The 15,095-nt window shown below is 33.9% G+C and overlaps 1 protein-coding gene across 1 annotated transcript in view; it reads right to left on the reverse strand.

Moving 5' to 3' along the window:
- The window catches only part of LOC123563211 (E3 ubiquitin-protein ligase RBBP6-like), a 57,565-nt gene extending 46,733 nt beyond the window's left edge, over window positions 1-10,832 (reverse strand). The window contains exons 1-3 of the mRNA XM_045355886.2: window positions 10,391-10,832; window positions 9,251-9,368; window positions 8,591-8,621 (exon numbers count right to left, since the gene is read on the reverse strand). Coding sequence (XP_045211821.2) covers window positions 8,591-8,621; window positions 9,251-9,368; window positions 10,391-10,556 — 315 coding nt within the window. The 5' untranslated portion in view covers window positions 10,557-10,832. The remainder of the gene's footprint in view (window positions 1-8,590; window positions 8,622-9,250; window positions 9,369-10,390) is intronic.
- Window positions 10,833-15,095: the final 4,263 nt, after the last annotated feature.

The following is a 15,095-nucleotide window of genomic DNA, read 5'->3' on the forward strand; positions in this document are numbered from 1 at the left end:
TTATGTACTATTGCCTAAAGATAGAGACTGTTATAATAAACATGTGTTTGAAGTTTGAAGCTAGTATCTTTGATGGTATACAAGATATTACCATTTCATAAAAACTTTAACCAATGCCGATGTCGGGGTGAGTAGTACAGCTGTCCATATTCTTCGAATAGACGACCTAAAAATAGTCCCTTACAAAATAATATTAATGATTTCACAGCTTTTGGCATTGAAAATGGTAGACAAATTAACAAGTGCCTTGTTCCCCTGGTGAACTCATACAGTTTGTGGCAAGTGGAAGGATTCAGACATTGAAAAGTAGAGAAGATTAAAAGGAAAAGAAATTGTGTTCAAACTTGCATTGTATGTGACGCATTGTATGTGACAGAGATCCTGTCAAACGATTCCGAAGTGCATAAGAATGTTAAACACATTTACATGTTTACATGATTTTTCAAACACGAAACAATACAGTTTAAATGGCAATCAATTATTGTCTTCAGTCATGACTCTGGGGAATCCAGAATTGTTAATGCATTATGTACTCAAATTAAACTAGAAAAAGTATCAAACCTGTATTCAAAGAAATTTTTTGGTAACATACAAGTTCAGGCTGCTTTAACGTTTCCACGATACGTTTGGCACTATTTGATGCAATTTAATCGTGAAATGGAACAATTAGTATCAATTGAATTAAGCACTGTAAACCACCTACTTATACAGTATAGTTCCATCTCCTATCACTGAACGAACAAGACTAGTGAGCAAAAATTGCGGCTTACTGTTTAACGAAAAATGGACAATCTAATACCGTTAATAGACAGGAAATACTCGTTTTGTTCTGTTTTAGGAGTAGAGTAAATCTTTGATGGTTGAAAGTGTGATCATTTGATTTAACTGCAGAAATGTTGTTAATGTTTACCAGTCAAAGACACTGACTTGTCTAAACATGGGAGTCTTACTTAAAGTATGGCAGCCATTTTGTTTAAATGGCAAAATGCCTCCACAACCTGTTATTTTCTTGAACTTTAAGCTGTTGTTTCTTTAATTATAATCTGATTCAAAAGACTCTTTCAGTATGGTTCTTCCATCAAACAGATATGCTGCATCATGCAACAATTTGAGCCTCTAGCTTCTCCCTCTTGTTTGCACAATCTCACTGTTTCACTATTATCTTTTTTTTTGCATCTTAATACATGTATTTCAGTCACAATTAACTTCCCTTAATTAATCTCAATATGCCACTACCAGTGAAATAGCATGCTAAGGCCTGTAATCGACGTTCTCAAAGACTTTCTATTTTCAACTTGACACCCTTTCCAATATAAACACAATGATGGCAGGGAAAAAGAAACAAGATGTCAGAATGGGAGATACTATACTAAGTAATTTTTTTAGACTTTGGTATAAAACCAAAGATAGAAATGCACATGTTTTTTTCATGCACCAAGATAGCATACAAGTCTAATGTACATTTGCACTTTTAAGTAGCCTCATGTGTATGAAATTTTTTCCCTTATGGCTGATATATGAACTGGAAGGAAACAAGACATTTAACCAAAATGTGTACTTCACCTTCTATCTACTAACCTAGACCTTTCTCTATTGCTGTTAAACTAGGTATTTTTATTTAGGGGCCCAGGCTGTCAAAAATAAATGTTTAACATTAGGTATATGGGCATTTTCTCAAACAATTAAGGGGCCCAGCCCAAACTGTGTGACAAGTATTTTATATCAATATTTAAAATGCTATTATTCTAACAACACATGTTTTTACACATTTACTCGATATAAATTGTGACCTAGACTAAGCCTGGTACTTACATTATGTAGTTAATAGCTATTAGACGATGGATGAGTGACAGGAATAGAATGTTGAACCGTTAATCTTCGATGACTAATAAGTGTGTGACCTTGAGCTCATATCTTGGCCAGGATGGTGCAGGCAAAACAATGTTTGACAGATTATGAGATATAAAGCAAAAGCAATTATTTATTTTGACAAGTACCATAATTTTGAGCTCTCCACAAGTAAGCAGTGATTTTTTTTGGAAAAAATAAAGGTGCCTGTGCCCGCTGAATTGGGAAAATAAGCGCGATAATTCCCACAATTGGGAAAAATAGAAATATGTTTATTTTCCATACTAAGTGTTATCAATCTGTATATTTCCTAACTAGATGTTGTTTGAAGAGTTAATATTTATTTTAAAACCACTTTTGGATTTAAAATCGTGAAATTTTCGGGTGATAAAATAAATTAAGACACCAATACATCTTGTAAGAATTGTATTTATCAATTTTCACTTCATGCCCTTGAAATTTGATAACATCCGAAATTTTGTTTGTCCGAAAATCGGTACAATCGCGGCGATTTTGATCTCCAATTTTTCAAAAATTAGGAGAGATACTGTCATTTTTCATTACCATAAATGATTAACTGACATAATGGAACATATTTAAACCGACTGAAATCCATATTTCTCTAGAAAATCGGCAATGTTTTGTTTGTCACGTGTTTTCGCGACCGTAACACTGATGCGATTTTGATCTTAAAAAGGACTTTTTTGATGTCATTTCTGCCAATTTCATGTTAGATATCGCGGAAATCATGCCCGAATATAAACTGTTACATTTTGGAAATAAAATCTTATAATTTTACGGGGAAAAACATCTCTTTTTAGGGGAAAAATTGACGATTTTTTGGGAAAAAATGGCCTATTTTGGCGAGGGGAAAGTGCCGATATTCGACAGTAAAAATACGCCAAAAAAATCACTGGTAAGCCTGACAAAGAATGAATACCACTATCCTGTCCACTATTATTTCTAAAGGAACTTTGGCTAGAGGGCTATTTTAAATGCAGTTTCTCTTAACATGTTCGTATAGATGTTATCCTCTCACTATGGTACAAGATGTACCTTAAATGAATTTCAGAATGTTTGTTTCTATCCAAAATACTGCTTCATACTTTATGTCAACTATGACTCGATCTTTACATTCTCTCACACTCTCTCAACACTCTTCTTCAGGTTACATATACATGCTTGCCTTCTCTCTATTAAGGTCTGTTGTGTCTAGTCTGAAAACATTTCTGGCATATAGAAATAAGCCTCCATGCTTCAGTACTTTTTATTTCCCATCTCTGATGGCATAACAACACAAAAATATGAAACATTTCACATAAAATTCTGAAAAGAAGTAACAAGTGTAAAAAAAACATGATATCAAACTATTGCACATGTAAAAACATCTGAAAGACATGGGTGAAACAAATAAAATTCTATTTCAACAGACAGAAGTGCAAACAATGATATAACATTATTACTCCATCAAAGCACAATCTAATATACATGTTTAGAAACCTAGTGTAAAATGAACACTAATTTTAATTCACAGTGACACCATTATTGCTTTTTGTTTCAGAGAAACTTCAGATTTAAGTAACATTAAGACTTTCTTCTCAAAAAAAAAAAAAAAGGACTTAATAAGCAGAAAATTTCAATTTCAACTTTTCACAAAGGAGGAAGAGTCCAGGTGCCTCTCCAGGCATTTTTTGAGGCATGGGCAAGTAATTGGGTAGAACCACCAATATTTCACCTACCAGCTGATCGGTTAATTCTACAGCTCAAGTGAGGTTTTGAGCCAAACTGGCAATAGGCAAGTGATTCGAAATGAGAATAAAGAACTTATACTTAATTAAAAATAAACAGATATTTAATTTTCATGAAAGCCTAGTTGACAGATTTATGTAAGTTTTCAGAGTGGCAACCTATGTTTATTTAAACTTTGACAACATCACATTTTTACTGTATGGTATTGAATACCACTCACTGTTTGATCTACTTAATCCTTAATGGTGTTTCTCTAAAATTGCATTGTTATTTTGCAAGATTATAAACTCATCATTCAATTGGTATTCAAGGGTGGTAATTGGATCTTTTATAATTCATTTACTTTTTTGAGGGTTTAATGTCACATTCACACAATTATAGGTGACTTTCCAGCTTTTTATGGTGGAGGAAGACCCCAGGTGCCCCTCTGTGCATTATTTCATCATGAGCGGGCACCTGGGTAGAACTGCCGACCTTCTGCAATCCAACTGGATGACTTCCTCACATTCAGAATTGAATGCCCCAAATGAGGCTCAAACCCACATCGGTGAGAGGCAAGTGATTTGAAGTCCTTAACCACTCGGCCACGGAGGCCTCTTCTTTTATAATTTAAGAATGTCAAAATAACTTCATAAAGTATATCTATCTGCATAGATCAGAACTTTCAAATATAAGTATTGCTTTTATCTCTTAGCTAAAATATTCTGAACGGTTTACTATAATCCATCAGTAAATTAAGACAAAATATAAATTTTCTTGCACCAAAATGACAGAATTTTCAATAAAAAATATTCCCATCAAACTGTTTTAATGTTAAATTCAAAATTTATTTACAATTCTTTGAAAATTAAAAAAATCCCAATACCACCCTGAGTTATACAGAATGATGTGCAATTTCAATGATATTGCCATACATAGGAATCAAAGAGAACCCTTCTTAAGGAAAAGGTGGCTCAAACAGTCGTTGATTTTGTTGTTGTTGGAGTTAACGTCGCACCGACACATGATAGGTCATATGGCAACTTTCCAGCTTTTAATGGTGGAGGAAGACCCCAGGTGCCCCTCCGTGCATTATTTCATCACGAGCGGGCACCTGGGTAGACCACCGACCTTCCGTAAGCCAGCTGGATGGCTTCCTCACAAACAGTGGTTGAATATTCTCAAAGAAGTAATAAAGATACTTCAAACACAGCCAGAAATTATCAACATACCTTGCCTGTGTCATAACTCCAGTAAGAAATAACCTTATTACAAAAGTTTTTCAAAAACAAACAATAGAGTACTACAACAAATTAAATCTCCGCAGTAAAAATAACAAAATGCATTCATTCATTAACATTATACACTTAAGTTAACAGAACTTTAATTTCAAAAAAAATTCCTTAAAGAACTGTTTACAAATATATAATACTGGATGTGCATAAATAACAAATCTCTAAAATCTGATTGTTTACATGACATTTAATGTAGTGAGTGAGACATAACTTCATATATCAGAGATTTTTTTCTCAAATTGTGAATGGGTCTGGTACCAGATTGTGAAAATTAGCATCATTTTTCTCAAAATTGTGAATTTTCCCCCCTTAATTGTGAATTTTTTTAATACTTTGTGAATCAAAATGTTTAATGATTGAATATGAATATATGGGTGTAAAAAGATAGGTATCTAAAACTTACATTCATATATTTATTCCAAAACAAATGAGGACACCATTTAAATGATTTGTATCTGATTTCTACCTAAACGCACTATGAATTAACGTTTCGTACCCAAACGCACTATGAATTAACGTTTCGTACCCAAACGCACTATGAATTAACATTCAAGGGTTGATAATGTAGGGTGAAGAATGTAACAAATCTTGATTTCCTCATAAAAGTTAATAACAAAACTTATCCAACTCTTACCGTGCTATAGACGGATAGGTCCGCCTTCCAGATTTTAGCCATATCTTGTGAGCAGCAGAAAATTTCGCCCTCTTGGATACCCCATTACATCATACTCTTATCATAATCTTAGTAACATTGTTTCCCAATGCACATGCGCGGTACGATTACTATCAGTAGGCACTGCAAACATGGGAGCCTCCTTAATGCATTTTTCTACTATTTTTAGGGGTTTTCACATCAATTGTGGATGGGTCCGATGGACCCACTTTGAAAATTGTGAAAGACCGTTTGCAATTGTGAACGGGTCCGATATTCGGTACCACTTATATAGGGAACAAAATCGCTGTATGTAGTAATACAATTTTCTGTTTATAGTTAAAAGTTGTTTATCCTGCATAGGGTATCTGTTATGAAGTTTAATTACATGGCATCTGACTTGTATACCTCCTGACAGTATGTTGTCCAAATAATACACAGAAAAAATTATTTAACCTCAAAGCAAATGTTCATCACATGACTGAACTGAGTTTGTTCATGGAAATTGCCTCTCATTTCCCCGCATTGTAAAAACAACAATCATGATTACGAAATTTACAAATCGCAGTTTATTCATTAAATCATAACTTCAATGAAGCAATCCATTGCCCTATAATAACATTATGTTTTTTCAGTTTTTTGTACTTTCATTCCTACTGACAAGAAACTTCTTAATTCAATAAGAGTTATCACTAAAGGCGATGAATACCCTTTGATGCCACTCTGATAAGCGGAAAGTAAAATGTTGTGATCATGACCTTTGACATTCAACTGAGCTTGAACCTTTTGACCTTTATTGTGCACTTTGCAAATTTGTCTTGACAAGATAAACAACTAGCATCTATGTAACCCAGTGGTTAAGAAAATTTGGAGCTGACAGACTGCTTCCTTAATCTACATACATGTACATGTAAAAGTAGAAAAAACTACTGTAAAACAGCATCCTTGAAAATTTTAACTTCAAATCATATGGGATTTTCCAAACTTGAGAAAAAAACTCTCATTTTTGCTCTGGGAATGCCTTTTTTTTCAAGTGGTAGCTTTGCTTGGGAAAAGGCCAGAGTATGCACAAGACCCAAGGTAAATCAATGACATGGTAGAAAGTGATCTTGAATTCTTTTCTCAATGTTCCTACACATGCTAACTAAAACCAGAACAATAGTTACAAAATGAAGGTTCATCATCCATAATATGAAGTATTTCAAATAGACTTAACAAGTATACAACCAAACAAATTCAGATAATCAAGTTTTAAGTATTTCTTGGTAAACATTAATTCTATACTTTTTATCACAAGTTCTGCATGTATACTAATGTGTTTGCTGTACAATTATAAACAAAAATAAAATATTTTAAACTTTGTATTTAGTCAGACTTTGTGCTTGAATTTATTAGCAAGGAGCATGTTTTTTACTCAGTGAAACAACAACTTGCATTTTAGTTACATGTTAACAAGCTTAAATTCAAAATTTGTACCTTAGTTTATTATGAAGATTTTGTTGAAAACAAACTTTAAACTTTAAATAGTTAACAGGCGTCATTTTCATCTGCTAAATATCTTGAATAATGAAATTAATTAATAATTCATTGCAGATGATGGTATACAATGATGTCAAAACAACATAACTGGCATATTACAGAAACACATTTTTCTCACTTGTATAAGAAAATTCATCATGATATGTCTTAGAACAGACACAATGAACAATGATGTTACCAAGCATTCTGACAGAACAGGTGTTAAAAGAAAAAGGTCTATATGTTATATCTGCACAAAGTATTTTCATCATTAATGGATTCTCTTGTCTTAAAAAATCTTGAATCTGTATTTCAAAAGTTATGTAACAGACCTATAATGTACTTAGGTCAGCAATTTCTGTGTAATAATGCATTCTCATTTTACCATCCATGGGCTGTTAAAAAAGCTCACATGGGAATATGTATTTTACCAGCCAGGCAAGCTCAAACTGCAACCAGAGAATGCATAACCAAACAGATATTGCACATTGTCTTCACAAACATTGTTACATCGCATTTTTACCATGTAACAAACAAAGACGAGCTTTCAGTAATACTGCACACCATATAAACATTAACAAGTACTTTCTCATTCACCTAGTTCTCACTTTGTATCTATTTTTATGAGCAAAATAAGGTGCTCTCTAACCTTTTATAAATAGTAGATACATCAGCTAGTTTGCCCCCTTTTAAATGATTGAGGACAATCATATTTCTAATTATATCAAAGTTCACCTCTGACCACATCGGTTTATGTACTTGTCACTTTCACATTTTCGCTTCTAAGTTTATTCCTTTTATAACACGCAACTTCCATTTAAAATTGTATGTTTTCTCCGTTTTTATTTCCTTTATTTTCACAAAGTTTTAGTTTCACTTACAGTGTTCAAATAAAATATCATTATTAAAGTCTTTTAACTGGTAATTCCATCCTGTGTAAGTTGTTCTGCTCCATCCTTCCAATGCTGTAAAGAAACTTCCCTACCATTTGCAAAGCATAAACATTATCATACTAAAACATATTTGCTGTATACAGTATAACTGTTAATACTCTTATCACATATACATGTATACACAAAACATAGAATCAACAATTAAGCCACAGTAAATTAGTATAAACTAAAATCAACTGGTAAAAAAGTATCTTTAACAAAAGTGCATATGTATATTTCTAAACAGAATGTATCAATAATATGAAACTTATTGCAAATACAAACATTACATGTAATTAACATATATATCATATAACACGAGATCAATTTATGGTTTAACAATACACTGTTATTATGTGAAAGTAAAGTTCAGATCATGCAATATAAACATGTTTACAAGTATCAGTATCAAGTGGATAAAACCTTTCCACTTTCAAAAATTTTCTTACTTATATAGTTTAACTTACAAAATACATGTTTATCATTATCAGAACTTTGAAAATAATAAAATTTGCAGGTATAAATCAATTAAATAAAACAGTGAAAATTGAAAAATAAATTAATTATTACTGCTTTTTAATATAATTTTTTTAAAAGTAAACATATAAAGTACATACAGCTGCCTGGGTCTTCTCCCTGAACGCTGCCCTGAAATATAAATCTTACATGAACAAACTCTGCTGACAGAACAAATCAAGGTTATCTCTGGAACCAATGGATGATTCCTAACACCTTGCATTGTATGGAAAAACAGGTTTTAGAAATGTACACAATGGGAATAATAATTCTGCAACTTTGTTTGCAAATTGTTAAAGACATTTTAGATACTGTAGAAGTTCAACAACTTACTTAAGTCTTGGAAGTTTCAAACATGTAGTGAGCAACTCTTTAAATTTATCAGACAATATTAGGATTTTAGGATACTTAGTATGCACAGAGATTTATTACATGATGTATGTTTTAACAAATTGAAATCATAACCTCCATCAATAACTGTTTAACAAAGTTACTTAAAGGTACATGTAAGTAAAGCTTTGAACAACCACATTTTAAGTATTGATTATCCCTCTTCAACACAACATTACACAGTTTTTGTTTGTTTTACTGTATTATTATATGAATGATTACTGTTAGTACTACACATGACAGTGTTTAATTTGCCATGCCAATGAATGGAAATATTCTCTTCATACATTTCAGAGATAAAGTAAAACCTAACATCAAGTGATGTATATGAAATTCATGAAAAATAGTTCAATACATAACAAGTAAATTACCATTTCATTGCTTTATTTTGTGCTGTATCATCTTTTGTTTTCTTTCCACCTCCAACAGGGATTCGTGCTATGATAAGTGATGTGTTCTTTGGAATCATAAGGCTGGGTGAGCTGTACACTGTAATAATAAATATTGTTTCTGGTAAACTAATATAAAGTAAAATACAAGCTATCGCTTTTAGGTTTTGCTCTATCAATTACTTGATTTACTTCATCAATATGGAAGTAAAATACTATTATAAACGTACAACATTTTCATATTATGCTGCAGTAACAAAGGCTCAAAAATGTTTTTGAAAGCTCTCAGTCCAGTAATTCGACTTTTACTGACAGTGTTAAGTTTTAAGCCTGTTAAAACAGTATGTACCAGAATCTTTTTCTGGACTATTGAGTATCTAACTAATGTGATCATAATACAGTACTGTAATGGCGGCAGAAAGGTTTTCGAGATGTGAACAACAATTCAACTTCCATAATAGCTATCCGGCTTCCATACAACTCCAGTTGAGGTAAACAAATAATTTGCCACACTACATTAAATAAGAATAGGCATCTCCATAAGAAAATGTGGAAGTCTTTTCCGATAATGTCAAACCCCTCACAAGGATGTAGAAACTTGTTTCTACTTAAGGAACTTAATTTAGAAACATGAATATCTTTCATTGACAAATTAGTCTGAACTAGCTATATCAGCTACTTTTTCCTCTATAAAGACAGGTCCCGTAAAAGGACCTGTTTCCAATTGCCAAGTATGGCATTTAATCCCAATTTCAGCATTGAAAATTCCCAATTTTGAGCAAACTTATAAATTTTTATGTCAATTCTTGAGTCACTATTATAAAATACTTTTCCAATTCATGAGAGAAAATCACCTTTGCAGGCTACAGAAATCATCAAGAATATTGCCAATAAAATGAAAGCCAACAAAATGTCTATTTAAATTAAAAAGGTTAAACTTATGTAATTTTTTTTCCCAATCTGGAGAATTCATGACTCATCCCAAATTTCCAGAATTTCGCAACTAATTTTTCCCCATTTGAAGAGGGCCGTACCAATTCCCGAAACAGTGAAAAAATCGCTGTACATGTCCCAATAACTAGACAGGCCAGCCTGATAATTACAACTGAAGTATAAAATAACCTTCTCCTGTTTGTGCGTTGACCACCTGGAGATCATTGTCCTCTGTCCTCATTTTTTTCTTCTTCATTATTCCCTGCTTCAAATCCCGGAGGGATATTGACAAACCATCAAACGTGAGCGAGTCATACTCCACACTGTTCTTGAATTTGTAATGCACAACTGCCATTGTCACAATGGATTCTTTCCACACGACGAAAGTTTTTACACGTTTTGCTTAGCAAGCAAGGACGTCAAAATGGCCGCTGGTCCATATTTTTTCTGCTATCTTCGATACAAAGGCGATTACGAGTTAGAATACTTTATTACAACCTGTAAAAGCTTTATCGGGTTCCATAACATCAATCTAACATCATGAGTTAGCCATACGAGTTCATAACCTGGTGAAAATAACTGATATTTACTTCTCTAACGAACTTACAACACCGCAGATCGCTAGGGCGGAAATAACTCTGACGCGTGCGCGGTCATGTGATGTTTAAACAAAGACGAACGAGGTTATGATATCGTTGTAAGCAATTATAGGTTGAAAGATACTAAATATTTTCAATAAAGATAAAATATGCCGCATATTATTAATTTTTGTTGGGTTTTACGTCGCACTGACACAATTATAGGTCTTATGGCGACTTAATTAAAACACAAAAAGTACCTTTTATGAACGGAGAGTTGCGACGGGCTATTTATAAGAAAAGACAATTAAGGAATAAATAAATTTTTCCAAGTTAGAAATAAAATAAACTGGGAAAATTACAGAAAGCAGAGAAATCTTGTCACTCATATAAAAAGGGAATCAATGGAAATTTACTTTACTGAGAGGTGTGGTGGGGGTCCAAAATCAAAACATTTCTGGCCTAGCATAAAACCCTATCTCTCAAGTAAATCTGAACAGTCAATTAGTGTACAACTGAAATAGTGGAAAGTGGAAACTTCACAGGTCGCTCAACATGACAAAAACGAAAATGTTGCAGGCTCGGTTACCCATTTTGAATACCCATTTTGAAAATGTATTTCATAAATTTTTATCAGCCTTTGGAGCTAAATATGGATGTCAAACAACCCTTTTAAGTCTGATTGAGGACTGGAAGAGTGCCCTGGACAGGCATGAGTATGTAGCTACTATACTCATGGACCTGTCCAAGGCACTCGACATTATATTATATATATTATATATGCTTGTTTTATTCTAATTCTGAGATGATCATGCTAATCTGTTCTGTTCAAACCTGGGTTGAAAGGATATGCGTTCTTAACACTTTCTTAGTCTACACATTTGTGTCCGTTTTTCTCTTTCAGTTTCTTAATTTTAGGCCTCTGGTCATGATTAACATAATCCACTCAGTTTTTACTTTTGCTTTGCTCGTATGATTTGCTTTTCTTTTGTGTGCTATAGCTATATATGCTTTATGTTTGTGTGCTTTCTTTGTAGCTCTTTTATTTGTTCATTTAATATATGTTATAGCGGTCGGTTATAAAAGCTCTTCCCGAGCTTATGTCTCTTTTTATGATGTCTTGCCGACTTTAAATAAAATTAATTGTATTGTATTGTATCGAGGGGCAAGTGATTCGAAGTCAGCGACATTAACCACCCGGGCACGGAGGATTTCATGCATATAATATACACAGCTATATATACTTTTATTCGACCTAGACAATTTACACACCAAGTCACTAATAAGGCGTTAATATATAGGAGGAATATAGAATTTATTCAACGAATAAAGTGTACAAGTAAAGGAAAAACTAAGTAGATCATTAAAAGTATTTAGTCTGGCAGCTGTAGTAAGTCAAGAGATGGTCAGCAGACCCATCACTCACAACAAAGTTCAAAGATTTGAAGCGACTAGTACAGAGAGACTTACGTAGTGCATACTGGTCATACATAGAGAATATTGTTTAACCATATAGTAAGGATGGTCAGTTTAGTGGCATGAAACGATTCTGGACTTACATTAAGCATAAGAGATCAGATGCTAATGGTGTTTCACCGTTAAAGGCTGATGGTGTATTATTTACAGTACTATAAGGCTACGATTCTGAATAATCAGTTCCAGCTAGTTTTTCTGAAAAAGTCTCGATGACCCGATCTGAATTTAAATCATCTTGTGATTTCATGAGTGAAAGTTTTCCAAAAATTAGTGACCTGGCTATAACAACTCTTGGAACTGAGAAATTATTGAAAGGTTTGAAACCTCATAAAGCTGCAGGACCGGATTGTTTAAATCCGCGCGAGTTAAGAGAGCTTGCCGGTAGTATTGCTCCGATTTTTACATTGATCCACAGAGAATCTCTTGAATTGGTCTTATTCTATCTGATTGGAGGAAAGTGCACGTGTCACCTATATTCGAAAAGGGTCAGCGGTACAAAGCAGAGATTTACAGACCAGTATCTCTTACTTGTATTTGTTGTAAATTAATAGAGCACATGGTCATTAGTCATATTATGAATCACACGGACAAACATGCCATTCTGTACCCGCTACAATATGGTTTTCGTCGAGGCAGATCTTGTAAGTCTCAATTGATTGAATTTATCGATGACCTAACGTCAAACATGAATGCTGGTAAGCAGACTGATGTATCGGTGATGAACTTTAGTAAAGCTTTTGATAAAATCATCCATACGTTACTTGTGCACAAACTTCACCACTATGGAATTAGAGGGAAAGTCAACAAGTGGATTGAAAACTTTCTGATTGATAGGTCACAGTCTGTCGTGGTCGACGGTGATTTTCAGAATTCATAAGTGTGAATTCCGGAGTGCTGCAAGGATCGGCGTTAGGACCTAGCTTGTTTTTGTACTACATTAATGATATGCCAGAATGTCTTCACTCTCGTTTACGTCTTATTGCTGACGATACAACTGCTTATATGACAGTGGCAACACCAGCCGATTCTAATGCTCTACAGTCAGATTTAGACAAGTTAGCTATCTGGGAATCCAAATGGAAAATGTTTTTTTTTTTCATCCAGAGAATTCTAATGTTATCTCTGTTAAGCGTAAATGTAAACCGATTATTCACCAGTATGTTCTACATGGTCATATATTGGAATCTGTATCCAGTGTGAACTACCTTGGATGTCATATTTCGTCGGATTTACGTTTGGGAGAACAATAAATGAAATATGCAACAAATTTAATGGAACTTTGGGTTTTTTTAAAGCGAAATTTAAATATCGCCTCTACTTCAATGAAGTAGAATGCTTATAAAAGATAATAGGTAAGGGTAGATTTCTCGGAAGCACAGAGCACCAAAAATACAGCCCCAGAGCCACGCATTTACATAGTAGGCACACAACAAAAAGAGGCTGTAATGGAAAAAATATTTCAGAGGGGTTGCTTCAAACATCCAACAAGCACATATCAATTTATGCTAAATATTGATGGAGGGGAAGGAAGTGGTAAGGGGTGAAATGGGGGGTGGGGTGGAGCGGGGGGAGAGGAATCCGAAGGGGAAAGTTGAACAAGGACGAATATACAAGGGAATGCCATGTTCTTTAAAGACAGTCGCATTACAACGTAAACCACAATAGCGCAGACACTTGTGTACCAAAGTTAAACACACAACTACGATCAACTGAATAACATAGATAAACGAACAAGCAACACATAAGAAAACAGTAGGGCACCGTAAGCATACAAACGCACACACACAAGTAGGAAAAAAAAACAATCAAGTACCGTCTTGAAATTCGGATGCCAAAACAAAGGGGACCCACGAAAACTTACTAAAAGTAAAGGGGGAGGGATGTAAAATGTAGCGTAAATGCAAGGGAAAGGAGAGGGCAATAGGGGGAGTGTGGCGGAGAGAAAACGCTTACAACAAACAAGAAAACATACGAAACAGACAGTACAAGACATACAACCAGTTGAAAATAGGGGCACTGCCTTGGAATGGTCAGTAACCTAAATAAAGGAAACTGGGGGTTTAAACGCGTTTAGGGCATGCCAACCTCGCACTTACCCTATTTTCAACAAGTTAAACAACACAATGTAAATAAAATCCCCGCTGAGAAAGGCTCTAACATTAGCGCAAAAGTAATAGATAAATAAAGCAAAACATAAAATTAAGGTTAATACACCTATGTACTCAACAACTTGTCTGAAGTCAGAGCAACAAGAGCCTAACTTTTAAGGGCCGACTAAGAAAACTGTAAGACAAAAATCAACTCCCTCCGTCCGTTGTCTGTAGGATTTAGGAGAAAAGCATCATGGAGTCTACACTTTATTAGTCATCGCACCATCAAATAGGAAAGCGTAGCAATTAACTGTAGAGGGGCCAGTCACTAAACATGCACTGTGCTTCACGATTTTTGCATCATATCCTCTTTTGATAAACTTTTTAACCAATTTTACAAAAAATTGATTAAAATAAGGGGTATATATATGTTTAATTTTCCGAATTTTATAAACTATATCTCCATAGTATTCCGGGTGTGTAAGTCCAAGTTTTAAAAGTGTTTTATGGGTCGTATTGTATTTTCTAACAGTTCAGACGATCTGTAGTAAAATTTACTAAAAGCTTTCCGTAGCTTATGATAACGGTAACCCTGTTGTAACAATTTCTTGGTGATATGAAGATTTCTGTCATTTAAATCATCTATCTTTGAGCAAGCTCTTGCAAAACGAATATGAGTATCAATCATTAGTGAGACCATCTGTTGAATACACAAACACAGTATGAGATCCATATTTGGTCAAAGATATT

This window comes from Mercenaria mercenaria, chromosome 2 (genome assembly GCF_021730395.1).
Source record: "Mercenaria mercenaria strain notata chromosome 2, MADL_Memer_1, whole genome shotgun sequence".
NCBI classification, from domain to species: Eukaryota; Metazoa; Mollusca; class Bivalvia; order Venerida; family Veneridae; genus Mercenaria; species Mercenaria mercenaria.